The 27483-nt window shown below is 42.0% G+C and overlaps 1 protein-coding gene across 3 annotated transcripts in view; it reads left to right on the top strand.

The window, feature by feature from the left end:
- The window catches only part of ARID5B (AT-rich interaction domain 5B), a 180946-nt gene that overhangs the window by 138219 nt on the left and 15244 nt on the right, over positions 1-27483 (top strand). For 2 of the 3 annotated variants that reach the window (XM_036438381.2, XM_036438383.2), the window contains 3 exons: positions 3665-3869; positions 5842-5894; positions 15969-16066. In XM_036438381.2, coding sequence (XP_036294274.1) covers positions 3665-3869; positions 5842-5894; positions 15969-16066 — 356 coding nt within the window. The remainder of the gene's footprint in view (positions 1-3664; positions 3870-5841; positions 5895-15968; positions 16067-27483) is intronic. The other variant, XM_036438382.2, reaches the window with a different exon arrangement.

Below are 27483 nucleotides of genomic sequence, written 5' to 3'. Positions count from 1 at the left end.
CACGTGGGAAAAGGGTCCAGTTCTCTGGAGATGTCATGAAGGTGTCCAGCACAAGTTCTGCTGTTTCCCTTGGGATCACCTTACAGCAGCAGATCTGGGGCCCGAGCCAGAGAAGTCCAGCCCAGGGCTCTAATGAGAGGCCTCCGCTGATAGAAGGCAAAGTGTCTTCACCTCCTATAAGCACTTTCCAATGGCCAGACGTGTGTAACAGGTGGTTTGTAGCCTAAAAGAGACACAAAAAAGGAAGCAATGTCTTCTTCCATTGACATCACAAACACACTTTCAACATTTTACAAATAGGATGCTTTCATTATTTTTCCTTTTTTTTTTTTTTTTTCCATCCCATTTGGTTCTCAGAACTACCTCCACAGTTTATCCTCCTGGTTTCCTGAGCAAGAAAATGAGGGTCCCCTAGCACGTGTGTGGCTGAATTGAAATGACTCCAGCTTCTTTCCTGCTGGTTCAGCATATCTCGCTGTCCCAGTTAAAAGCTGGGTTAGTTATGTGGTTAATATCAAATAGGCGGTGGCTCGTTGAAAACAGTACATGTGGATTCTTTGCTTAGCACTTCCTCAAGCACTCTGGAAACCCCAAAGCTCTTAGGTTACTCAACAAGTGTAAGACGTACAGGTCGGGAGAAACAGGTCTAGTAATTAACAGTTACCATCAAGAGGGTGTGCTTTCCCAAGGTCAACACGAAGACCAGCTCTCTTTTAATATTTCAGTGGATTAAAATGCTGAGGATGTTTTGGGTCAATGTGAGAAAATGTAGGAAGGAACTTGGCCTGTTTCTATCCAGAAACGGAATAATGTCCTAATGGGCTCATTTATAATATATTAACTGAAGAGATGTATGGAGCTAGTCTGAGAAAGGAAGCCACCTTTCACTTCTTAGGAAGCACCTGAGAGACACCAATTGGGAAGACACCAACTGAAGGGGGGGGGGGAGATATGGAGGTCAGGAGGTGGCAGTCTGCATCACCTGGAGCCTTTTTCTGTGAAGCAGGGAGTCTGAATGGCATTGGACCTGATTTGTGCGCCCCTCCGTGCTTTCCTTCTGTTTCTGGGTGTCTCTGCACAGGTGAGGCAGAAGGTTAGGCAGCTATCTAGACGTGGAGGGATAAACCTCTTTCTCTCTTAACAATGGCATTTCTCACCTAATAATATAGAAAAGTGGCCCATATCATTACAGTTTGAAGGCTCAGATTATTATATATGCAAACCTTATATCTACTCTTATTTGCTCAAGACTGGGGTTTAGCACGAGGGAGACCTCTAACCCTAGAAGCCTGCCCACATGACAATTCATGACCTCGCTGAGCTCCAGTTTCCTCATCTGTAAGAGGGGGCTAAATATGGGTCTTTTGTGAGTTTGTGTACATTAGGTAGACTGTATAAAGCCCAAGTACTGTCACTGGCTCATTGTAGGTGCTCAGATGATAAATCACCTTTCTAAATGTAGGTTTTGTAAAACCTAGTCACTAAGATGTGCTTTTTCATTGGAAGTATGTTTTTATTGCCAGTTTAATATTTTTGTAGGAGTGTCAGTGAAGTAGTATAGTGTTAAAAATCACAAGCCCTAGAGTTGAGACTACCTGGATTCCAACCCCAAACTTGCCACTTACTAATTGTGTTCGTGTCATTCATCCTCTCTATGCCTTAGTTTCCTCTAGTATGAGAATAATAATTCACCTCCTTAGAGTTGAGGGCATGAAATGAGAGAATACCAGCCTTGCTGGTTTGGCTCAGTGGATAGAGCATCAGCCTGTGGATTGAAAGGTCCTGGGTTCGATTCTGGTCAAGGTCATATGCCCCAGATTGCAGGTTTGATCCCCTGCTGGGGGCGCACAGGAGGCAGCTGATCAATGATTCTTTCTTAACATTGATGTTTCTATTTTTCTTTCCCTCTCCATCCCTCTCTGAAATAATAAAAAACATATTTTTTTAAAAATTGGGAGAATACCTAAAAAGTGCTTAGAAGAGCCTGGCTCCTAGTAGCCACTCAAAAACAGGTTGGGACCAATGCAGATTAAAATGGGAGTAATTTTATGATCTCAGAAAGCCCTGAAATAGTAGATTTCATCAAGACTTTAGACTCGACAGTCTAAAATTTGGCAATGAAAAAATGATGATCACATAAAGTTTCACTGGATGTTTCCCTTAATATATAATGTTACAATGTACTCAAGTTTGAAAATACTGTTAAGCAAAAATTCCCCATGGAAAAATTTTTAATACCATTTCCACAGGCCCTTAAAAATTAAAATCTTATCTAGAAGCTCAGTTGAATGAGTTGTGCAGGAAGTTTTATTTTTAGCAGGGCCAGTCTGAAGATATTAAACTATCGTGTTCACTTGAGAGGCTAAGCCATAAAGAAAACCTTTTAAAAGGATACATTTCCCTTTAATAAATAAGCATAGCCTTTTATGTTCTTAGTGCTTGGAAAGGAGAACCTGAAGGGAAAAAGAGAGACAGGTCAAAAATCTGAAATGGAAAACGTTGTTGAGTAAGTGGGACATTTTTATTCATATCATTCCCCCAGCCCTTGCCCTCTTCTCTCCAATGTTAGATATGGAGATGTAAAGAATATTGGAATGTACACATTCCCCAAGGGCGCACTTGAACTTAAAGTTTGACCCTTTGTACTTCCCCCTTTTACAATTAAAATAGCTCAGCAACTTAGCGTTATATTTAACAGCCATCAAAGGCCTCTTGTAGAGCATGGCAGAGAGGAGGGAACATTCGGTTAGTCTCTCAGTAGGCCAAGTTCCGTATTCGCCTGGAGTCTGGGAGGAAGAACATCTGGAGCATTCACCACCATTTATTTGTTAATTATGAAGCTTTTCACTTACCCTTCGTGAGTTTTTAGCTGACCTTTACTCTTTTCTTTGTGGCAAGTTCACATTTCCTATTTCCAATAGTCTCAGAGCTGACCAAAAAGCAAGAAGGCCTCGTTAAAGAGTGGGCTCTTTCCTCTCCTCCTGAGGGTAGACCTGGCTTCACTCTCAGGCGAGATAGCAAAGAACAAAGCTGATGTTCCTGATGCCAGTGTCTGCTGGCATCTATGTGTCTTTCCAGGTTGCTGGAAAGAGTAGCAACAAGCTAAGTTTCCGGTGGAGAGATGGGCTTGTCTTTCCTGGTGGTACAAAGTGTGAAGTGTAGGACTCTTAGGGAAGAAGTTAGGAATTGTTCAATGACATTAACAGATGGTGCTCCCTAGGAGAAGTATATAAAGAGGCAGGAGAATGGCCCCACCAGATGCCAACACTGTTTCTGGTTTCACATCAACATACTTGTAAGGAGTCCAAAAGAGGCTGGGGAAAAAACTGGCCACCTGTTTTCTATAAATAAAGTTTTATTGGGACACGGCCACACCCATTTGTTTACATACTGCCTAGGACTCCTTTCACACTAGAGTTGAGCAGTCACAGCAGAGGTTGTGATGGCCCAAAGTCTACCATATTCACTCCTTGGCTTGACAGAAACTCACCATCCCCTGGTCTAAGACAATTCTTATTCAGTGATGCCTCTAGAAAGCTTTTTGAGGGCAAGGGCAATTTATTGACTGACCCTTCCTACTCAGTGAAATGTCTCACTCGCTATGGCTTTGTCAACGGTCCAGGGCTGCGCTTAATTTGATGTGGTATTTCCCCCCCCTTTCCAGGTGAAATGTGAGGCCAGGTCTGCCTTGACCAAGCCGAAGAATAACCATAATAACTGTAAAAAAGTCTCAAATGAAGAAAAACCAAAGGTTGCCATTGGCGAAGAGTGCAGGGCAGACGAGCAGGCCTTCCTGGTGGCACTTTACAAATACATGAAAGAAAGGAAGACGCCAATAGAACGAATACCCTATTTAGGTTTCAAACAGAGTAAGTATATGTGTTTTCATTTTTGCAATATGAAAACTGCTCAGATTCTTTTGACTTGGAAAAAAATATTTTTGACTCAGGATTATGTTGAAATCCTAATCTGGGGATGATGATGTTCTCTGTTTATACTAAATCTACAAATCATCCGAGCCAGGAATTTTTTTCCCTTCCTTTTTCCGCTACATTGTTCCCTTCTGGGGCAGTTGCAGTGAGATATTTATAGGCTTGAATCCACTGATTATGACTGGAAATAGACATGTTGAAAGTTTCTCATTTTCTGTTTTGTCAATCTTGAGTGTTTGCAACGCCTTTCTTCTGAGATAATAATATGACGTAGCTTTATCAGACACAGATGTTGCCTGTGAAAAAGACAGCTTTTAAAAGGAGGACATTTAAAGGTGGTCAAAACAACAACAAAGAGAAAGCATATTTTTCCTAAGCCCCAGATTTGTTAAGAGATAACAAAAACCTGATGACTTCAGAGGAAACAAGAAATAAACAAATTTGAACCGAGGACCCAATTTTGAATTATTTTGGCATGTCCGTTTAACCTTCCTCAGTATATTTTCTATGCAGATTAGGGAACTCACAGCTGAGCAGAATTCCACATAAAAAAATTAGTAGAAGAAACCCAGACCCCGCCTTGATTTCACAAATGAATATATATTTGGCCTCTGTCTGGATTTTGTGGTGTACAAAGCGTGAGCCTCTGGCTTGGTACAGTATTTTCTCCCAACGTATCTTCCTAGATTAAAACCATGTGTCATGTTGATGAAGAATGTCAAACCTGCATGTTTTACATAACAATTTACATACCTAATAGCAACTGGCACTGATTGCAAGAGAACCCTCGCAGCCATTATAAACTTATATAACTACGAATGATTACAATGTTTGTCTGAAAACTGGTTGCTGGAAATAGAAGTAAAATTAATGTACTATGAACAGCTTTGTTGCATTATGCATTGGTTCAGATTAAATCAAGGCCGAGGCAGGGCTCTTGATAGCTTTGAAACAGTGCAAGGTTCAATGAGGCTTCTGAACGTGTTGTGTCAAAGAGCCTTTTAAAGTCGATTTTATTCTTTTTTTTTTTTTTTTTTTTTTTTTTTCTCTTACCAAGGAATTATTTGAAGTCAATTTTCCCCTCTTGTAAAAGAATCAAATCCAAAGCAGTCCCAGTATCTGGTATAAGTGAAGAGTTGCTAGCGATTTGACATAGTTGTTTAACAACATAAACATATGCAAACCCTGGGAAGAGAAATCTGTTTGAAAGAAGTATTTTTTGCAGTACCATCCAGGCGAGTTAGGGGACTAAGTGGACTCATTTCCTCTGTGATGGAGTATCTTCCTTCCCTTTGATCTGTTATATCACTTATGCCTCAAGGGTGAAATATTTTTTCCTGCTCACTGCAAGGCACCACATGTTAGTGAAATACAGTGTGAGCTTTGTATAGAGTGCTGCCATCAGGCATTCTATGAAAAAGATAATCATACGTTAACTTAGCTGTTTTTTTATTTTATTTTATTGATTATGAAGAGTTCTTATCTGAAGGAAGCATCCATTATTACCCTTTAGTCAACGGCTTCTTTCTAAGAGTTGAACCAGTCCAGCCCCGATTTGGAAAAATCCCACAGTTCCCCCAAGGACACTGGAATTTAGCTCCTGTCTGTCTGCTGATGGCAACAGGACGCAAATCTGTGTTGTCCTTTATCCTAAAAGTAGATCCATTTCCGAATTTGTGACTGTTCTTCTGAAATATTTTAAGTGGTAATAATATATCCTGTTATTGAGTGCCCTTTGGCAAATGGTTTCCTAAGAACTTAGATCTCTAGGGTACTTTAGTATTTCTTTTCTTTTCTTTTTTTTCTCTTTCTCGTTGAAAAACAAAACAAAACAAAAATGTTTTAATTGACATTTCTTGGAAATATGTTAATGCAATGCTTATCTAAATACTTATTGTCCCTCTAACAGTTAACCTTTGGACTATGTTTCAAGCTGCTCAAAAACTGGGAGGATATGAAACAGTAAGTGTTTAAGCAACTTAAATGGAATAATTTTGCAATCTAAACCTCTCCCCCCCCCCTGCTCTGACCAAAATAGAGACAATACAAAAGCAGACCATCCCTGACTGCCTTTTCCAATGGGCTCTACACTTTGGGGGTTTATTGGGCGGCTTTTGGAAACAGTCCCAATTAGTTCCAGGTTTGGCAAAATGGTAAACTTGTCGTAAAAACTACAAGTGGAAAACATATGTAACTCTCCCCCTGTCAGGGAAATTAGTTGGGTCTGTAATTTTTTCCCATGTTGAGAAAGGGCTATTATTGTACAACAAGCCAAGATTGCATAAAAGAAATTTCCCTTGGCAACATACCTGACATCTGCTCATGTCTAATATGGGAAATGTATTAAAGGCTTTCAAAAGTAATCAGTATTGGCCATTAAGGAATAAAATGCAGCAAATCTCCTCTCATTCTGGGGCAGAAAGGCTTTATTAGACAAGGGTCAGCGCCGCATAAACAGGAAGTTATCAGACTTATTCAGAACAGGCTCTGACACTCTTTATCAGCTAATTCTAACTGACAGGAACGGGTTATTTTTAGCTCACGGACAATTTGATGGCCACGGATTTTTATAGCTTGTATTTTGAACCAATAAAATGTTAGAGCAACAAGCTAAGATTAAAATCTTGAAAGTAGAAGAAAGAGCTGCATTAATATAGCACACAGAGATGACATCTGTAATAAAATCAGTTGATATAGGAAGATGTCGTCATTGGAAATATTTTCTCCTCCACACAATGATCAGATTAAAGTTGTGCAGTTTCTTCTGCAATCGAATAAGAAATTGTTGCTTCTTTCCTTACAAAGCAACCTGGGATGTCTTTGTGTCATAGTAAAATGACAGTAAGAGACACAAAATCAAGAAAATGAAATTCATTTTAGCCCAAACATAATAACTAGTGTTTCTTGGGCAGATATAGCATATTGTTCCACAAACTAATGGAATAGTTTGATGTCAGGAGCTTGGGATAGGAAAAGATGACAAACATTATATGATTCAGATAGTCTGGTATTTACTGTAGAGATATCTGCTATGAATTCTGACTAAAAAACTCTTTGAGTAGGTGTGCATATAATATTTTTAGTTTATGTATAGGTTATACATATGTGTTTGTGAGGAAATGTAATACTGATATGAACTACATGTAAAATGTGCATTTTGTAGACATGAATTTACTGAAAATACTTCTTTTATCAAGTACCCTATTTAAAAATAAACAATGTTATTTTTTTACTTTGTTGGATCTGCTGAGGGAACAAAGAATGGACTCTGCTACTGTGACTCATAGTTTTGCAAATTCTTGAGCTAATTATAGCTTTCATCTATGTGAAAAAGATGATATCTTATTCAGGGTTAGTCTCATAAATTTAGGAATCAACCCCATAGCCTAGACTTTTAAGTTTTAACTTTTAGTGTTAAGAATAGGAGTATACATTTTTATGAACTGTGACTACAGATAAGTTACATGATATTGCACAATATTATGAAATGTCTTTTTAAATCCAGGAACTTGTTGTTATTCACTGATAAGGAGAGTGCTAGCAAATTTCACAGAATCAGTTTTTCCTGCTTTTGTATCTTCTGTATCTTCACAAGGACTTTTTTCCCATGAAACTGCAAATTGGTGTTGAATGTACAAAAGAAACTTCTGCTAAGTTTCAGGGCATTTGCAGTACTCTTTGAACAAGAAGTACTTAATTCTTTTGTTGGATGAATGAATGCATGGATGAATGATCACACAATTAGAAAAATCACCTAAATACATATAGGGTGGGGCAAAAGTAGGTTTAGAGTTGTTCATATGGAAAATAATATAGTAATTCATAAATAATGACACAAGAATAAACAATGTTTCACATACTGTAAAACTACTTTTGCCCCACCCTGCATGTATTGAGTGTCTTTTGTGGACATGGCATTGTGTTGGACATTCTAGGAGATGCCAACATATCTAGGCCAGTAGTTCTGGTTGCTTACCATCCACAAGAGTTGGCAATAAGAGGTACTATAGAAAAGCTCCTGCACCTCCTCATGTAGAGATGAGGGAAGGAAGACTTATTGCTCTGATGACAGTTGAGCAGAATTTTAGAGAATGGATGGAATTTAGACCTGTCAGATCATGGCCTTCCAGGAAGAGAAAATCAAATGGGGAAATAAAACATGGAGGTTGAATAAGGTTGAGCATAGCGAGTTTAAGTCACTTAAAGATGAGTGACTAGCTGGCCAGGATGAATGACAATGAGAGAAGGATGGAGCCCAGTGAGTAGAGATCCTGGATGCTAGGCCCCAGAGTTCTTCAGCAGGCAGCAGGGGGATACCTTGGAGACTGTTATGCTTTGCCACTTATTCTGCCTTCACTGTGTGTGAAGGTGGAGTGGAGTAGAGAGAAGCTGGGATGTAGGGATATGGAAGACCAGATTAGCATCTGCCTTTTATCTGGTTATCAGTTTCACGTCACTTCAGCAAAGCCACAGAGGACTGGTGACCTCTGTGATGGCTCTTTCCCCTTCTTTCGTTTCCATTCACACGTCAACTCCCTCATTGCTCATTGGGTCCCTCCCATTCTTCATAACACTCCAGATTTTCTCATCTCACCTCCAGTGGGGAATCTCCATAGCCACCTTTCTATGAAATCTTCATCTGAGGCCATAAACTAGATGGAGCTAATTGGTGGGACTTATTCTTCTCTCCCTCTCTCCCTTCCTTCTTTTCTCCCCCCCCCCCCCTTTTTTTTTATATGCCTCATGTTACCTGTTGGCCCTGTAGGCACTTAAGGTTGCCACTCCCATTCTACACTTAAGCTTTTGAGTCTCCTAAGTGAAGAATAAGTTTCTCTCTTGGTATATTTTGGCTAATGAAATGGTGACATGTTCAGTGAAAATTCAGTTTTGAATTTATTCCAGAAGCTGTATGAATAATATGCAAAGCCTGGGGACTTAAGTTGTCATCACAGTGATACCAAAGGACACTTATCTGTGAGATTATCTGATATCAGAACAAGTGCAGACTTGTCATTTAGAGCTCAAAAGAGGTCTTAGAATTGTCTAGATCAGTGGTTCCCAAAGGTTACTCCACAATAAGGGTTCAAGTTTTCAATGGGGAACTTGAAAGTCTAAGCCATTGTTTAGGCCTCCACACTGACATAGTAACTTTGTTGTAGGGCCTGAGCCTGAGATTCCCTTTTCTTAAGCTGTCCAGGTGAGGTGAATTCAAAGCCAAGTGTAACAGTGATTGTTAACACTTCATCTCATGGGTCATAGCTTCAAAATGGGATCCCATTTAAGTCAAATGTCAAGGACTAGAAAGCTATCTTCATGCCATTACTAAATAAACATCCAACATATTAACATTCTGTTGACTCAAAAGAAGCCAAAATTTTCCCATGAGTATTTTTCCATTTAGTAAATGGTAATCTAAATTGGGACTCAGTAAGCTATTTTCAGTTTTGAAAAATGTAGCACCCTAACATTTTTTATTTTTCACAAATTGGCCTTTGTGTAGAAAAAGATCCTCGCCATGTTCCAGCCCCAGCCTTTGTTTTACAAATGGGAAAACTGAGGTACAAGGAGGTGAAATCATTTGCATGGATCATCAGGGCATTCTCCTAAATCTTGACAGCTGAGAACTTTGTGCACAATTGTGTTACCCTCCATAGCTCTGGAAGTTACAGAAGGTTCATAAGTGATCATTCTTTGAGCCTTCCATTCTTTGCAGTCCCTTATGTATCCAGATTGCTTTCTACATAATTTGGGTGATTCTTGGAAAAAAATATTTAATAACCTACTTTTGTTGGTAGCATCTTTCAGTCAGTTCTTTGTATCTAACATGATCCTTAGCAGATAAACTATAACCTGCTGAAACTTTATCTGATTCTTGAGAAAAATGTGTCAGTTTAGGAAATGAGTCAAGAAGTCTGGATGGTGTAAATATTCAGCAATAATAAAAACATTTCAAGTTTAAAATTTGTAAATGTATCTCTTCTGCAATTAACTTGTGATTGGATAAAGACATCCCTCTGGAATTCCTTCTGGTTATAAAAAGAGGCCATCTTAATTGGTTTGTTTTCGTTTGTGGTTATAAACTATTTCAAATCTTCTGGTTTGAATTGTGGATTATGGATTATTTCATTTCAGTTCTTCAGTACCCTCACATTTAATTTTGAAAAAGAAAGAGGAGCAAAAGTTTTATTTTAAGCCTTTATAGCACTTGACTAGTGGCTATCTTCGGTTCTCTTGGGGTCTTCTACCTTTGCTGGAAATGTACATTGTATCTCTGCATCCTTAGATTTAGAGATTATACATATATTGAATGGATTTGATTTCTGGGGGGGAAAAACCCCCACACACAAAAAAAAACAACCCTGGCATTTTGATTGGTTGGCAATGAAGACCCTTCCTTTGCAGTCCTATTTTAGAGTATTGATACTGACAGTTGAAGATGCGGAACTGGATAAAGTTGCTGATGAGCTAAGAGGCCTGCACTTCAGTTTCTGGTGAAGCAATTAAAGCTCACAGGGTAGCTTGGGATATTAGCAGGATGCATTGAGTTCAAGGTGGTTTGCTAAAGTGATTTCCATTTGGATACCCGTTTGATGGCCTGCCAGAGGCACTGTTTGGAAAGAGGGCAGTAGAACAGGGAGATGGGTCTTAAGTAAAGCGAGAGGCAGAAGACCATGCACGTGGTGCCTTTGAAGAATGTCAGCTAGCAGCTCCAGTCTTCCCATGGGTGAGACAGGACCATCATTTCTCATCTGGAAGAAGAAGTTGCTTATCTTCTCCCTGGAAGGATTAGGCTTTGGCATCAGATTCTGACTTTGAAGAAAGATGACAGTAAATGACAAAAATGAGAGAAATTCTGTCATTTCATGACATCCTCTCAATCTGCTAACCCTAGTTCTCTGGACAGACAAAACCTCTTGCTTAATTCAAAATTTGCGAGGCCAAAGATGATGTCATGTAGTTTTGAAAGGCTCCAGTTCCTGGAGTACTACCAGGAAAAAAAAGTCATCCTCCTTTAATTCAGCACACCCTCAAGGTGTCCTGAGAAAGACGCTGTTTCTCAGAGCAGCCTGGGCAGCACTGCTTGCCGGAAAACTCTCCTTCTGACTTGATGTTTCCTGCACATTCTTAAGCCATGGAAACTCCAGAGTCCTATAAGATCTGATTGCTGTTTCCTCACCAGGCCACAACAATGCCAAGATTATTTCATCCCTGCAACCTCAAAGGGAGCAAAATCAAGGCTTGAAGTCTGTGTCTTGGCTTAAAACAGTTGTCCAGTTTTTCTTAAGTGACAATTCCTTTCCCACTCACTGGGCCTGTTTTCTTTTATTTTCTTTAAAAAAAAAATACAGAGGAAGGGAGAAGGAGATAGGAACATCAATGATGAGAGAGAATATTAATTGTCTGCTTTCTTCAGGCTCACTTGAGCAGAATTGAACCCAGGACCCTTTGGTCCATAGACCAACCCTCTATCCATTGAGCCAAACCAGCTAGGGCTGGACCTGTTTTCTTTACAGGGTGGGCAAGGTGAAGAGTTAGCTTCAGGCCACCTTTACCACATCGCCTGGGTTCTAAAGCGCAGTTTGAAAACCGCTGTATTGATGAGCCCTGAAACTTCATGAACATAAAAGGTGTGGAGTGCTTTTCACAGTTTCTCGGGTCTGACCACACTGGGGAAAGAAGTAACTGTTAAGTGTTTTCCAAGTATGATTGGGTCTCTCTCTCTCTCTCTCTCTCTCTCTCTCTCTCTCTCTCTCTCTCTCTCTCTCTCTCTCACACACACACACACACACACACACACACACACACCTAGATTGGTTTATTTCACTTGGGTGTGGTCTGCTCAGCTTTTCTTCTTGCTTCATGGTTCATGGTATGGGGCTGTGCTTCCTGCTAAATCACCTTGAAAGTTGCAACCTCTCTTTCTGTTCATGATGCCTTCGCACCCTCAGCCCTCCACCTCCGTGCCTCTGCACCTGACACAGCGCCCTGAGACAGGCAGCACTAGCAGATGGGTTGCTGTCCTGAACCCCTGTCATCGAAGTGAGGACCTTGAAGGAGATGATAGGGGAAGCACAATCCAAAAGAAATAACTGCCTGATGAATGTATCCATTTTCTTGAGGAAACAAAGAGCCAGAAGTTCTTAGTAGCTTTAAACACCTAAAATAAATAGAGGGAGAAGTTGAGCGTGAACATGAACAAGAGGCCTGAAGCATAGGGAAAATTGATCAAACTAACTCCTTGGCTAGATCACACTTTACCTCTAAATGGGGCTGGGGGCTGGATATAAGGAAGCAGCGGGTGGTTCTGCCCCAGATAGGGTTTAAAGCACATTGGACAACAGAATAAAAACCCTAAGTAAATGAGTAATTAGGCCTGACGCAGGCATATTACAACAGAAGGCAGATTTATACAGGTGGGAGCACGATGCCCAGTAGCTGGGCCAGGAAGAGTTCTCATGTCTTTTCCTCTCTCCTAATAGGGCCCTGTGACCTATTATAAAGTTTGGATAATGGGAGGATGCAGACCTTGCTTGCTTTAGAGCCTGTGGTCAGCATTTGTATTAGAAGTGCACCTGAACACACAAAAAAGCATAATGTTGGGCACCTAGGAGCACCATGCACTTAAAAGCATTTAGCAGTTGGAAAGAGCACATTTTATGACTTTCCTGTGGAAAGAAAATGTCTCAAAATGGCCCGATTCATCCAGGCTGGCCCGTGGACCCTGGGGACACAGAGAGACCTCTTCCTTGGAGGCCAGGCCTTTGTGGTCTTTACTCCGGATGAGTCCTCACCGGTCAAAACTGTTTAAAAATGGGAGCCTGCTGGCTTGGGGCTGACACAGACCCCTAGCCTGCTGCTAATGGCTTGTTAGCACCAAATGGTGCTTGATGCTGGCTTCCTACTGCCACATTTCAATCCTAGAGGGAGGAAGATTTTTGTTTCCATTTTGAGAATTTGTTATTTATTCTTAAAGAAGTTTTGTCAACTCTGTGATAGGCAAGTATTTAACAGGGCATCCCCTAGTCTAGACCAGTGTTTTTCAACCTTTTTTGGGCAAAGGCACACTTGTTTCATGAAAAAAATCACGAGGCACACCACCATTAGAAAATGTTAAAAAATTTAACTCTGTGCCTATATTGACTATATATAAAGTAATTCTCTTGAATAGGAATCAAATAAACACAAAGAAAGTATTTTATAATTACTTTATTATGAAATATTAAGTAAACAAAATAGTGAAAAATTATAAAATTCTTGTCTTGTCTGCACCTACGGCACACCAGGCAACACTAGTGTGCCGCGGAACAGCGGTTGAAAAACGCTGGTCTAGACGATAGAGTGTGGAGGGGGACATGGTCAGTTTCCAAAATTATCCTGTCAGCCATGATCTCTTCTTCATTACATTTTCCACAATCTGTATTATTTTGTGTAGGTGTTTGGCCAGTTGTTTATTGCTGACATCCATCCCTTTTCCCCTCCCCAAGGATGCAGTCATGTTGGGTCTGGTTGTCATCGTTGCATCTCCGCTGCTACCACAGTGCCCAACAGATGGGAGATGTTCAGTAAATGCTGAATGGATGGATGTGTGTATGGATGGATTCAGATATAATTGGAACTTATCTGTGACTCTATGGGGTGAACATAATAGGAAAACCTCTGGTCTACCTAGAGACAGGAGCAGCCAGGGCAGAAGGAACTATAGTTTTATGGGATTCTTTAAGAGTAACATTTTAGAACATTATTAACCTAGCCCACCCCTTAGATCCTTGCTGACCTCGTAGTCAGGCCCTTTGCCCACTAAGTCAAAGTTGAGAACTTGTAGCAGAAGTAATACTTCCCACAGTTATCTGTGAAGCAAAGGGCCCCTGTAGTTCTGTATTATCATCCCACTCCAACCATGGGCTCTTCAGGAGGCCATTCTGATATGGAGGCTGCTTTGATGTCGTAGGAAAAGGTCGCTCTTAGGACCATGGGACATCAGTATGAACCTTGGCTTTGCCATTCTGCCGCTGTGTGCCCATAGGCAAGTCATGCAGCCTCTCATCGGAGTCTCCCTTCCTGCTATAATCCGCCTCACAGGCTGATGGGAGGATTAAACGATACTATATGGATGTGAAAAAAACTCTTTATCAAATATGGAATACAGTGTACACGAGATCCAAGAGTGACAGGAGTGATGGTCCGTTGTGAAGTGATGGCAGGGACAGATGCAGGCTGTTTCCTGGCCCTGCTGGGCTCCCAAGGCTCACACACCCCACCTGAGAGAGGGTTCTTCTTCCTTGATTCTTCCTGATTTCCCTCATAGACCAGCCTGAAATTGTATTATCTAAAAGGCTGGAGGGAGATTGTAATTAAATGTAACACAATCACCAAAATTTGTATTCTGAGTGTTTTGATAGGGGCTTGAAACCGTTAATTATCATCGAAACCAAGCCACAAATAAAGGAGGGTTTATTTTTAGCCACACCTGCGTGAGGTCAAGGTGGTTCTTCCTAATGAGAACCATTGAAAGAAATTATTTCAAGCGTGATGTACGTGAAATCGAACAATGCAGAACTCGCATAGTCTCGGGGTCCCACTTGGGCCTGTGGAGAAGGCTTTGTGGAAATGAAGAGGTTCTCTGGACTTGAAATGGAAAAGGTACCACTTACCTTCTAATATTTAACCACCCCTGCCCTCCTCCATAAGGATTACATGTCAAACCCCTGGTTCAAGTGCAGATTTCTTCCCCCTGGATTCCTGTCTTTAGCCCAGAAGTGGACTCCGTGGGCAGCTCTGGGGTAGTTCTCACCAGAAGCCTCCTGCTCTAATTGTATGAAATGCCACGGACCCCGTGGCCATGCCCTGCCCCCTCCACATTCCACTCACAGTTTTCCTGTGACCTAATTTAGAAACTTTCACGGGGGCCTTAGATCTTGCTCTGCCTTCCTAGTTCAAGGAAACACTCGGCTTGCTGGGATGTCGCAAAAGATGGGTTTCCCGCAATTCATCATCTGCCAGCTCACACATCTGTTATTTTGTAAAAAATCTTAATTTACGTAAGGAAATAGAATGAAAGATAAATAAATAAAACTAGGCCATAGTGTGCCGTTCAGTAGATTGCAAGCTGTTTGTTTTTATTCACCTAACTCAATCATGTACACGCCTCGCATTTTAACTTTGGAATATGGTCCTTTTCATAGGATTTGATGGATATCCCATTTTCCTGACCTAAGTGGATAAAAATAAACAGCTTGCGCGATATGTACACTTGTAGATTTTGATTTTGTTTTGGTGGCTAGAGGAGCTGTCATAAAAATGTAGCTTGAAATGACTGCAGATTCCATAACCAACTTGATCAGTTTAATTCGTTTATGTCGTAATATATTTAGTTTTTAAAGCAGGCAACGTATCACAGGGTTCAAAAGTCAGAAGATATAATAGTATGTTTGGTGAAGAGGGTTTCTCTCCCCGAGGCCACCCTTTTCCACACCCCCTTGAGCAACCTATGTTAATTCTGTTCATTTACACGGAAATACTAAGATATATAGTTTAGGAATGGACCATTTTCTTTTCTTGTGATGCTGTATCACATGACATCAAGGAACAGAGTACAAGTTTGAGACCTTGGGGGGCAAATAACTACCTAAGTTAAGGTGAACAGATGTCCTGCTTTTGGCGGGACAGTCCCGATTTTTAACAATTTGCCCCGTGGTGTTTTAAAAAAGTCCCGATCCAAAAATCGGGACTGTCCCGCCAAAAGCAGGACGTCTGGTTACCATTAAAGAAGACACCTTGGATGAAAAGACACTAGGGATGAAAAGACACTAGGGGTGATATAGAGCCAAAGGCAGAATTCCATTTTTACTGTAAAGCAAAGTGCTGAAAGCGAGAACTCACTGTAAAACCATGTCCCCACCGTGTACCCATTTGGACTCCCCTGCTTCTGGATTTCCAGTAGAGACTATTGTTCTCTGACTGTTGCATATGTATTGAATCCTGCCACTGCGAATCTCTTCCGATGCCAGATTGAATTTCCCATTGCCATTCTTTCAGATAACAGCCCGCCGCCAATGGAAACACATTTACGATGAACTGGGTGGTAATCCTGGGAGCACCAGCGCCGCCACATGCACCCGCAGACATTATGAAAGGTAAAAAAAAAAATTTTTTTTTTTTTAATTTTGGAAAGTTCTTGCTTAATTGAAAGTGTGTTAATTAGAAGGCATTTCTGGTTCAGGGCTAAGACCAGAGGGAAAGGACCTTTTAGGAAACAGAAAAATATCCCGCTAGCATTTTCCATTGGCATACCTCCTTGTGATTTTTAAGGGACATGGCTTTCTCTGGTTACTGGGGCTAAAATTAGATGTTCTTTTAAGTTTGCCTTTATCCTGTGACCACCTGCCTGACAATACTGTCCTCCAACCCCCCACCCAGATTACTCAATCTGTTTTCTGAGAACCTTTAGAATCTAGGAAACACAGGTCCGCATTGTTACTAGGAGGTCACCATGTAACTATATTAACATTAAAATGTGTTAATGTTGAATGTATTAATATTGCAAAGTAGGCATTTCTTTAACAAGGAAATTGGCCCTAGATAAGATCTTTTGTTTTCTCCTATCTTGGTATTTTTATTCCATGGCCATGCTTTTGACCCGGGCAATTCTTTCTTGCCAAGCTCTGTGAGGTTTGGTGTTCTAATGATTAAAGCTTCTTCAGGAAGGTGATGATAATGCAAACAAGAAGTAATCAAATCAAATTAGACTAATCTGAGGGTTGTGTCCACAGGAGTATTTTCCCCTTTGAATTAGGACTGTGATACCCAACATCGAAGTCCAGTTAGCTAATCCATGCTTTATCCTTGCTCTGTGCTTCAAGCCCATATTTAATTTATTTAGGTCACACCAACTTCTTTATCAATGGCATTTCCCTTCTGAAGTGTTGACTGACTCAGCTCCCTGATTTCAAATTCAGAGCTTGTGAGATCCAAGTAGAGGCTGTGTGTGTGTGTGTGTGTGTGTGTGTGTGTGTGTGTGTGTGTTTTAATAACGGCTATGGATAGAATGAAGCAAGACACAGTCAGATGAACAAACAGGCCAGTGAACTTGCTTGTAAGTTAAAACACAACTGATAAATTTGATGTTTTTTTTTTCACATAGTCAGTTACCATTCCAACTTCAACCCATATGCTTACCACCCACCTTTGGATCTTACAAATGAATTTCAGCTAATACTGTCATCTAACTCATTAACTCTTAGTCATATTTCTTTAGACTTCAATTATATTTTTATCTGTATTTCATTTACAATAACACAGAGCCTCTTTTAGTATAGCCACTCAATGAAACTTACAATGTTTTTGTAGTTTTTATAAGACACTGAACTGGGTTTAGTACCCCATGGAAAATTCCCACAAAGCATTCCCAAGAGATTGCCTTTCTTAACAATGTTACAATCCAGAAGGATTTGTAACAGGAATTCAAGTTACTATTCTTCATAGCATTGTTTACAATATGGTACATTAATTTCTCAAGAGTGAGTGTGATTTCTCTCAGTACTTAATTCAGAAGCCCACATTCTCACTGTACATAACAGGTATACTATGAAAATATTAGCTCAAAATAGCATTGTTATCTCAGGTGAGTGTTCTGTAAGTAGCATCCAAGGTATCATAATCAACTTGGTTTTGACTTATGATTCAAGGCTTTAATAAGAACATTTTCATTAGAAACTGATTCTATTCTGATGGTGAACCTTTCTTACTTCCAGGTGCAAATGTTCCCAGTATGTGAACCATCAGACTTAATAGCAATTAAAATTTGAAAAAGGAATGTGTCTCAGCTGTTAGCTAGCTCACCCAGTTGAAGAGTGAAAAATCAATCAAACATGTTATAAGGCATCACTTGGTTAAAAAAAATAGATATGGTTTGGGATGGAAAAAAGGATTGACTTTAATTTACTCTAGCAGTTGTGGATAAAACTGACCTCAATCTTATACAAAATGGCAAGATATATTCTTTTGAAGAATGTGTACTTTGTTTCATGATTTATCTCTTCCTGGAAGAGCAGATACCTCAAATTTTAGCAACTAAGAAATATTACTAAAGATGTTTAAAAATTTCTCTTCTCTATTCATATTTTGCAGTATTTTCCCTTTGAATTAGGACTGTGAAATCCAACATAGAAGACCAGTTAGCAAACCCATGCTTTATCCTTACTCTGTGCTTTAATTCCATACTTAATTTATTTAGGTGACACCACCTTCTTTATCAATAGGATTTCCCTTTGAAATGTTGACTGACTCAGCTCTCTGATTTCAAACTCAGAGCTTGTGAGATCCAAGCAGAGGCTGGATAGTTCATAAAGGTTTGGTTTCCCACTGAATTACATTTTCTAAAAATATGTTTTAACTGATTTCAGAGAGAGGAAGGGAGAGGAAGAGAGATAGAAACATCAATGATGAGAGAGGACCATTGATCGGCCTCCTCCTACATGCCCTACATGGGAGATTGATTGAGCCCGCACACTAGGCATGTCCCCTGATGGGGAATTGAACCCGGACCTTCTGGTTCATGGGTCGATGCTCAATAGCTGAGTGACACTGGCAGGGCTGGAATACATTTTTTTTTTGATTTTTTGTCTTTGAATTTGAACTGTGAATTTGTCTATCAGTAAAGAAAACACAGAAACCACACTAGGTACCAACAAAGAAAACTTACTATTGGGTTTGCTTAAGCAAGTGTTGGTGTGAAGCACTACATGAATATAGGTCACAACTGGTTTTCTTAGGGCTGGGAGGATAGAGAAAAGAGGTGTTGCCTGCCGAAACCGGTTTGGCTCAGTGGATAGAGCATCAACCTGTGGACTGAAGGGTCCCGGGTTCGATTCTGGTCAAGGGCATGTACCTTGGTTGCGGGCACATCTCCAGTAGGGGGTGTGCAAGAGGCAGCTGATGGATGATTCTCCCTCATCGATGTTTCTAACTCTATCCCTCTGTCTTCCTCTCTGTAAAAAAATCAATAAAATATATTAAAAAAAAAAAAAGGTGTTGCCTCACAGAGAGTGGGCCTCACAGATCTGGGGTTCAGATCCCTTCTGGGGAGAGGCACCCAACCTATGCTGGTGCTTCAGAGGAGGAGCCTACGGAGCTGGGCTCAGGCTAAGTTACTGTTGGGTTGGCGCTGAAATGAATAGCAAGCAAAATACAAATAGGTCCCTTTTCCCTGGACCTGGTAGGGCCCCACTTGCAGAATCCCACTAGGAAGAGAGCTGACAAACGAGACGTCATTGATAGAGCCCCAGCATCACCAAACAGAGCACAGAGGGTGGAACTGGCGATGAGACCTTAATCCCTCTGCTGATGGGGAATCCCTGTGCAGAGCCTGAACCCAGGTTCAAGCACAGCTGGCCCCAGGTAATGAGCAAGGTCTTGAACCCTGCCTTGGTGTGTCCCTTTACTGTCTAGGCCCCTCATATTGTGGTGATCAGATATGAGGGTGTCTTTTTTTTTTTAATATTATTTATTGATTTTGTACAGCGAGGAAAGGAGAGAGATAGAGAGTCAGAAACATCGATGAGAGAGAGTCATCGATCAGCTGCCTCTTGCACACCACCCACTGGGGTTATGCCCGCAACCAAGGTACATGCCCTTGACCGGAATCGAACCTGGGACCCTTCAGTCCCCAAGCCGACGCTCTATCCATTGAGCCAAACCGGTTTCGGCATGAGGATGTCTTGAATAATTAGTAATTAATACAAGTTAAGTTGCCAAATTTGCAGATGACAGATTAAAAAAAGAAATCAGCCCAGCCACTGTGGTTCAGTGGTTGACTATGAACCAGGAGTTTACAGTTCGATTCCCAGTCAGAGCACATGCCTGGGTTGTAGGTTAGATCCCCAGTGGGCGGGGCGGGGGGAGGGGGGACGTGCAGGAGGCAGCCAATCAATGCTTCTCTGTGATCATTGATGTTTCTATCTCTCCCTTTTTCTTCCTCTCTGAAATCAATGAAAATATATGTTTTAAAAATAACTAAAATTTAAAAATCAGACTCAATGTAAAATAATGCCACTCTTCCTCATTTGAACCCATCATGATTTTAAAGGAGTCAGCCATGTTCCTGTGTGCTGTGGGAGGAAAGTTTAGGAATTACTGATCTCAGTGGCTTTACTTCCCTTTTATGGTTTCAGCAGAGAAGGGCAGAGGACACTCCGATCTGTCCAGGGGCCTGACAAAGTTCTGCTTTGGGCAAAGAAGAGCTGAAGCTGTTGGCTAACACTGTACTTAATGAGCATGGCCTATTTTACTCATTCTTGCTAGTCCCAGGCTATGCTAACACAACTAAAACAGGTGACTAGATTGGTGAAGGACCACCGTTTTCAAAAAGGGTTCATGGAGTTGAGTCAGGATGTTGTGGGCAAATGTCTAGCAGAAGGTGATCTTGGAAATTTGTAAATCCTTTTAAACCAGAGGGGGTTTTTCCACTGTCACTGGTTCCTCTGGTCTTTCATTTCTTTCACAATGGTAGACACTTGGTCCTTTTCCTGTTTCCCTACCCCCAGCTTCATTGTTCTAGAAGATGAAGAAGAAATGAGTGATCTCCCCTGCATTATCCACTGATTTATTTTTCATGCAGTGTGGCTCAACATTTCCTGTAAATGTTTTCATTTTCCTACAAGGAAGAAAAAAAAAATAGCTGGTTCCTTGGTAAATGTTGCTTGTGTATTAGTTGTGCACTTTTGGTTTATTAATGAGTGTAATAATGAAAGTGCGAGTTGTCGAAAAGAATCAATGGGTGTTTTTATTTAAGGCATAGTAGGAATGGTACAATGCCTGTGAATGCATCGTTGTTGCTGAAGGCCTGACACGTCCACACTTGCCTCTGATTGGCTTAAATCAAATGGGTCCACACACTTCATAAAAATGTCTTTGTCAGCCTGCTTCTGCTCCCAACCCTATTCATCTCTGTCAGTTTTTAATATCAGTACCAGGCTCCTGGCCACAGTCCATTAGTACTGTACTTAATTGCTCATGTTACAGCTGATCACCAATATAAAAAGCATTAATGTTTCCCCGTCATAAGACCGTTGCTATGTAGATGTCTCAAACTCAGCAAAGCTTATGAAGTGTGGTTATTCTGGACATTTCTTGCTCAGGATTTATAGGTCAAAGTTACTGTCGATGAGAATGTAAAAAAAAAAGCCACCTCTCCTGGACAGGAACCTTTGAAGGGGAAGGTTCTCTTCCTTACTCAGCCCTTATTGAAGGTGCTCCCAAAAGCTAGCTTCCATCAGTCAAGGAACAGAAAAGGGAAATGATTACTTTTATGGGATTCTCTTAGTTCGATTTTCCGGAACAGCCATTCCCTTTAAAGGCTTTGTTTTCACATGCAGATCTGTTTTCTTTCTAAATGTTTTTTTGAGCACGTGCAAGGGGGGGAAAGATCTTTACACAGAATACCAGATTACTGGTTTTGATTTTCCTGAATAAATTACATGGTCTGTTTCTGTAGGGCACATGAAGTTGTTATTGGGGATTGAAAAAGAAGCATCAAGGCGAAAAGCACTTTATGCCGTGTTTTTTGTCTGAGTATTTCGAGAATCAAAATCATAAAGTATTTGTTGGGGGGGGGGGGGAGTGAGGGTGAGCAATTGCATTTCACCTTCTTGCAGACTTCGAGCCCAATTTCAAATTCTAACCTTTTGCTCTTCCCATAAGCATTCCTCGGGCAAGACTGTCCTGCCGCGTGGCTCAGGCGGCTTCCTTTGCAGTGACTTGGGGTGAGCTGTCCCCAAGCCAGATGCATTCGCGCAGAATCTGGGTGACAGTCAGCTGGCGCTTCAGCCTTTTTTCTCCGAAGTTGGAAGGCCAGGAGTGGGAGGTTTGTGCTTTGAGGGAGATAAGTATGTGCTTAGTTAAGATATATGCCAAAAATATATCAGGTTCCAAGGAATTCAGCTAATTATATTGTGGGGGAAAGGCCAGGGGAAAGTAAGGTGAGTTATTATCCTGTTCATGTCTGTTCATGTCCAGGACGTTGGTGTGTTCTTGCTCATGTTGACACCCTTGAAGTTAATCGATGCACAGTGCAGCAAGTCCCAGGCAGGATGGCAGCCTTTTAGAGTTGAGAGGTCCCTGAGCCATCTTCCGGGCCAGTGTTGCCCAGTGAGGTTTTCTGACCCGTGTGAACTGTTGGCTACCAGGCCAGGGTGAGCCAAGCACAGCAACTGCAAGTAAGCAGCGATACACTGATGGAGCCACCTGCCAGAATAACTTTGTGTCTGTTGGATTTTGCAGGCCTGTTTCAATATTGCCTTTTTCCAGTAAGATGGTGTTTTATGGAAGTGTTGGTAGACAACAGATGGGACATTTAAGAAATAGTCCTTCACCTGGGGCATTGGAGAAGTATTGCTCTGCACCAGTGGTCACAAGCTTGGGTGTGTACAGGAGCAGGTAGCATAGATAGTGCAGGTGGCCAGCTGGGAAAGTGGGAACCTGACACAGACAAGCCAGGCCAGGGAGGCCAGGGAGGATCAGCCAACACTCTTGCCTCAGGCAGATACAGTCTCTCTGCTTCCAGACCTTCCTTGTTTTGGAGATAATTTTTATGTGAAATCATCTGACTTGCAAATATTGGCCCCAGTATTTCTGAAAAGACTTTACATAAGCTAAACTAAACATGCCCATGGGCAAAATGTAGCCTGCAGGCGGCCAAGTTCTGTACCACAAGAATCGAATCCAGTCTCTGCATCAATGCCCTGCCCTGCCCTGGGAGGACAGGAAGAAGCGCCACCATTGGAGACGCTGTCCATCTAAACACTTCCAGGTGCTGAGCTCCAGGCCCTCCGTGGCTTTCTATGGACCCCACTCTGCTTTTTGGGGCTGCCTCGTTCTGCTGCTCCCTCTTCCAGGTGAAGAGCCGCCGTATGCTGGGCAAAGCTCCTCTCTCATGTCAGGTCCTCCTGTTCCATTCAGCCAAGCCTCAGAACAGGAGCTGGGGATTGAACCAGCTTGGCTTGCTCTCGTGTAGATGCCTCTGGTTTGTGGCCCTCAGAATTCCTGAAGCCGATCCCGATGTGGTCATTAGAATTTTCTGGGACAGCATGGGCAGTGTCGGTCTATCGGTGCACCTGTGATGGCGTTTGACATTGGTAAGAAGCCCTGTCTCAGTGGCCAGGTTTTCCTGGGCAGGCTAGATTTGCCTTTTTGGGGTTGTTGCTGTCCTCGAGGGTCAGTGGTGACTCTTGCACATCAATCATGTGCAAAACACTCGCAGGGATGATGAAAACATATGAGCTGAAGAGTTTAGACGAGGGCTGGCAAGCAATGAGGAGGTGCCCATGCTACCATGTTCATGGCAGAGGCGGCCAAGGGAACACAGTGCTGCTTCCCAGGATAGGGAGCTCTGTCTCAGAACTCTCCCCTATACAGCACCCCCAGCCCTACTCCCAATGCACTGCAGCTCTGAGGTGCTATACTCTTGGCTTACCTTGCTTATCCTGTGATTCTACTCAGTCCACACTTACATGAATGGGATTTTAATATGTAGGGAGGTAAGTAAGTAACAGATACAAATAAGTTTAACATGGACCAAAGAGAGAATTTCCAACTGGAATGAGCAGTCTTCCAGAAGCATCCAGAATGTGAACTGGATCTTAAAAGAGATTAGTTTAGAACTTGAGATAGATCATCCTAAATTGTCTAAAACAATTCAGTTGTAAGAATTCAAAGAGTATAACTTTGAGGGCAAGGACCTTGTGATATTGATTCCTTGAGGACCCTCCTCCCCCCAGTTTACCTTCCTTGTTTCACATAAACATATCAGGGACTCAAGAATTAGGGGTTAATGAATTAAATAAAATCCAAACAAAAAGGGACAGTTTCACCCTGGCCAGTTTGACTTAGTGGTTAGAGCATAGCCCGCAGACTGAGGGTCTCAGGTCAAGGGTATGTGCCTTGGCTTAATCCCCAGTCCCAGTCAGGGTGCCTGTGGGAAGCAACCAATCAAGGTGTCTCTCATATAGATGTTTCTCTCTCTAACAATCCCCATCCCCTCCACTCTCTGGAAAAATCAATGGAAAATATCTTCAGGTGAGGATTAACAACAACAAAAAAGGATGGTTTTCTCTAGGAAATGTGTGGAGAGGTAGGAGCTAAGTGGTGGGGAGGGGCTGTCAGGAGAGATCTAAGGCTGAATTTCCAAACTGGATACACCAAAGACAGATTCCTTCTCCATGTCTTTTAACTCGCTTGCCCCGAGGTCCAGCTGGTAGATCATGCCCCATCCTAACCCGTGGTGGAGTTGACCAATCGTGGACTTGCATTTCCTTTCTATTTTTTTTAAAATATATTTTATTGATTTTTTACAGAGAGGAAGAAAGAGGGATAGAGAGTTGGAAACATCGATGAGAGAGAATCATTGACTAGCTGCCTCTTGCACACCCCCTACTGGGGATGTGCCCCCAACCAAGGTTCATGCCCTTGACCAGAATCGAACCTGGGACCTTTCAGTCCACAGGCCGATGCTCTATCCACTGAGTCAAACCGGTTTCGGCGCATTTCCTTTCTAAACACTGTCTTGGTAAAGGGGCTCTAGGGAGTGGGCCCTGTGTTGGTCACCTCTCTGCAACACTGCCACCTAGGTACTCTCATCTCTCCTTCCCCCAAATCCACAGAAGGCCCCCTGGCCCTTATCAATGGCCAGCAGCCAGGAATCCTAAGACCAGGTGCTGGGATTTAGGCTGAGGTTGTGCTCCTGCTCTCCTGTCTCCACCTCCCCTCACTTGTCCTTCCGAGGGACCCGAGCTGAGTGGGTGGGTGTAAGCAACCTAAGCCTGGAGTAGCTTCTTATCGCCTTTAAAGAATTTCCCCCTGAAGGACAGTCAGGTAATTTCATAAGCAAGAGCCTCCCTCCGAATCACTCAGCATGCCTAACATGCTCTGATAACTTTCCAATGCCTGGATATTTCTAGAAACTTTTCAAAAGGAAAACAAAACCCTTGCCAAGCCCTGGAGTAGAAAAACTGGTTTCAGTTTTTAAAAAGAAATAAATAAACAACAGCTTTGGGGGGGGAAAAAATCTCTATTTAAAAAATCTTAAATTTGTCTTGAAATGTAAGTTGTAATTAATGGAAGTTGGAGTTTACACAGTTGAGTGTAAAAACACCCTCAGGCACAAGCTAATCAAGTGTGTATGTCATGCTATAAACTACAGCAAGTTCTTTGTTTGACCCAAAAAAAAAAAAAAAAAAAAAAAGGAAAAAGAAAAGGAAGAAAGAAAGAAATTAGCTTGCCAAACAGCAGTTTTTCTTTGTCAAGTTCCTTCATTGTCTCATTTTTGTTTTCGCCCTATCTCTCCCACCCCACTTCCCTCTGAACCTTGCTGTTGTATTTAAGAAACTCTGCAGGTCTATGTCTTATTGATAGCTTTCATCAGGCATGAATTTAAATTTGAGAATAGATTAGGTGTCTTAGCCCCATTTCTTTTTGATAAATAACAAGAGGTTTCTACTTATGATTTTTCTGTCCTCGGGCCTTTATCATTAAGATTAAATAACTGTACTCTCAAGCATGCCACTGCACAAACATCTTTTCAATTATGTGAGGAACAGATGCCTTCACAAAGGAACTATTGAAAATTCAGAAAGCATGTTCCCAAAAAGAAAGGAGGGGGAAAAGTATCAGATGACAAAAGAATGTAATTGTTTACCATTAAAGTATATCCTTAACTCTCCCACTGAAAGCCTCTTGGAACGTTTTGTTTTTGTGCAAGTTTTTACAAAGTTTGATCAAAATAATAAATGTTTGGGGGAATGGTTGAGCATTTCAGCAGCCCTGGAATCCATGGTATCTCACATACATGGGGCTTAACTGCCATAATTGTTGGCCTGTTTTGACATAATAGACACTACCTGCCTTCAGTTGCGCAGGGCACATGCTGCAAACATTGTAGATATATTTGTCCATTATTCTTGACATGATGTTCATCTGCTCTTGAAATGGACCCGGGCAGCGTGATTCTGAGTTAGCTGTTGTTTTCTTATTGAGAAGAATAATCGTTGCCATCTCAGCTGGCTGGCTGGCTGGCATCGTGGAAGGAGGGCTGGGTCTGTTTATGATCCATGCCCTCTGTTGTGAGCCTGTATTTTAATCCCTGGGGCATAAAATCAGTTTTTTTCATATCCATTCAAACTTTTCTTCAGTGTGGTCTTTGCATGAAAGACCTGGAGGTAACATCCATCTGCACACTTAGAGGGGGGGGCCTGGGAGGGCATCATAGAAGCAGAGCCACTGAGGGGCTTCCAGTCTAGCTGGGAGGATGATGGGAACCCCAGACTTGGTAAGATTAAGTGCTCCAGGCTAGTGTTCCTGGGGGGATATGGCTCTCGAGATTCTCTTGCCATCCAACATCAAGTTGTGCCTGATCCAACTAGGGTTCCTACTTTTGGAGGGTTGTGGCCCTGTGTAAAAGCATGAGTATGCCCAATGCCCAAGCCACAACTTTTGTTGTAGGGGTTGGCACTTTGTTTCTGCATAGGTGCTGCCTTTGAGAAAAGGAGTGCTCGCTCTGATTTCTTAGAGAGTTCTTTACCCCATGTGTGATCATCTCGGTATCTCCCATGTCAGTGCTTCTGTGACCTTGAGATGAAGGCTCTCAGACTAGCCGAGGCAGGCAGGTCTGTGTTTGCTCTCCAGTTTTGGCATTTTAGTGGCTGCATGCCTTTGACTCGTCATTTAGTCATTTCACTTTGATCCTCCGTTTCTTCATCCATGAAGTGAGGATAAAATAATATGCCTGAGGACATTTCCTTTTGTAAGGGTTGCAGTTAAGACATACTAAGCACCTGGTGTGGATAGGAACTTACTACATGGGGGCTGCTATTGATATTGTAATGCCTAACCAATTTGTAAGAGCAGTGTGAAGTTTTTATCCCCTCCCTCCCTCCCACCTCACCTCTCATCCAGCCTCTGGCCTCCGCAGCCCATGTGACTCCAATTCAAGGGGCCCTTTGTCCCTGAGCTGCCTCTTCCACTCTACACCTTTGTGAGGGTCAAGCGGCCACCTTGCTGGGTCCTGGCACCACGGCCCTTCCTTTCCTCTCTTTGCTAAGTTAGGGTCACAGTGGCTCCAGGACCATGGAGGTAGGTGTCAGAATCATCAACAGGCCTAAGAAATGAGTCTGTCTCCTTCCAGGGGCACGTGGAATTAACCTTGAAAAGGTTTTCTTGTTCCTCTTCTGCTGCCTTTTGAGCAAGTAAGGAAGCCCCCGGTGAGCAGGGCGTTTCCCCAGGGCAGAGCTTTGCTGAAGACCAGTGTCCATGCTCTGTGGTGGATAGCCATGGCTATCTTGGCATAAAATACAAATGATGCTATATATATATAATCTTATATATAATCTTTATTAATTTCAGAGAGGAAGGGAAAGGGAGGGAGAGATAGAAACATCAATGATGAGAGAGAATCATGGATTGGCACATGCCTTCTACCTAGGCATGTGCCCCCAACTGGAATCGAACCCAGGACCATCCACTGAGCCAAACTGGCCAGGGCACAAATGATGCTATTTATACC

Source organism: Pipistrellus kuhlii, unplaced genomic scaffold (genome assembly GCF_014108245.1).
Source record: "Pipistrellus kuhlii isolate mPipKuh1 unplaced genomic scaffold, mPipKuh1.p scaffold_m20_p_15, whole genome shotgun sequence".
NCBI classification, from domain to species: Eukaryota; Metazoa; Chordata; class Mammalia; order Chiroptera; family Vespertilionidae; genus Pipistrellus; species Pipistrellus kuhlii.
This window is presented reverse-complemented; position numbering and strand designations above follow the sequence as displayed.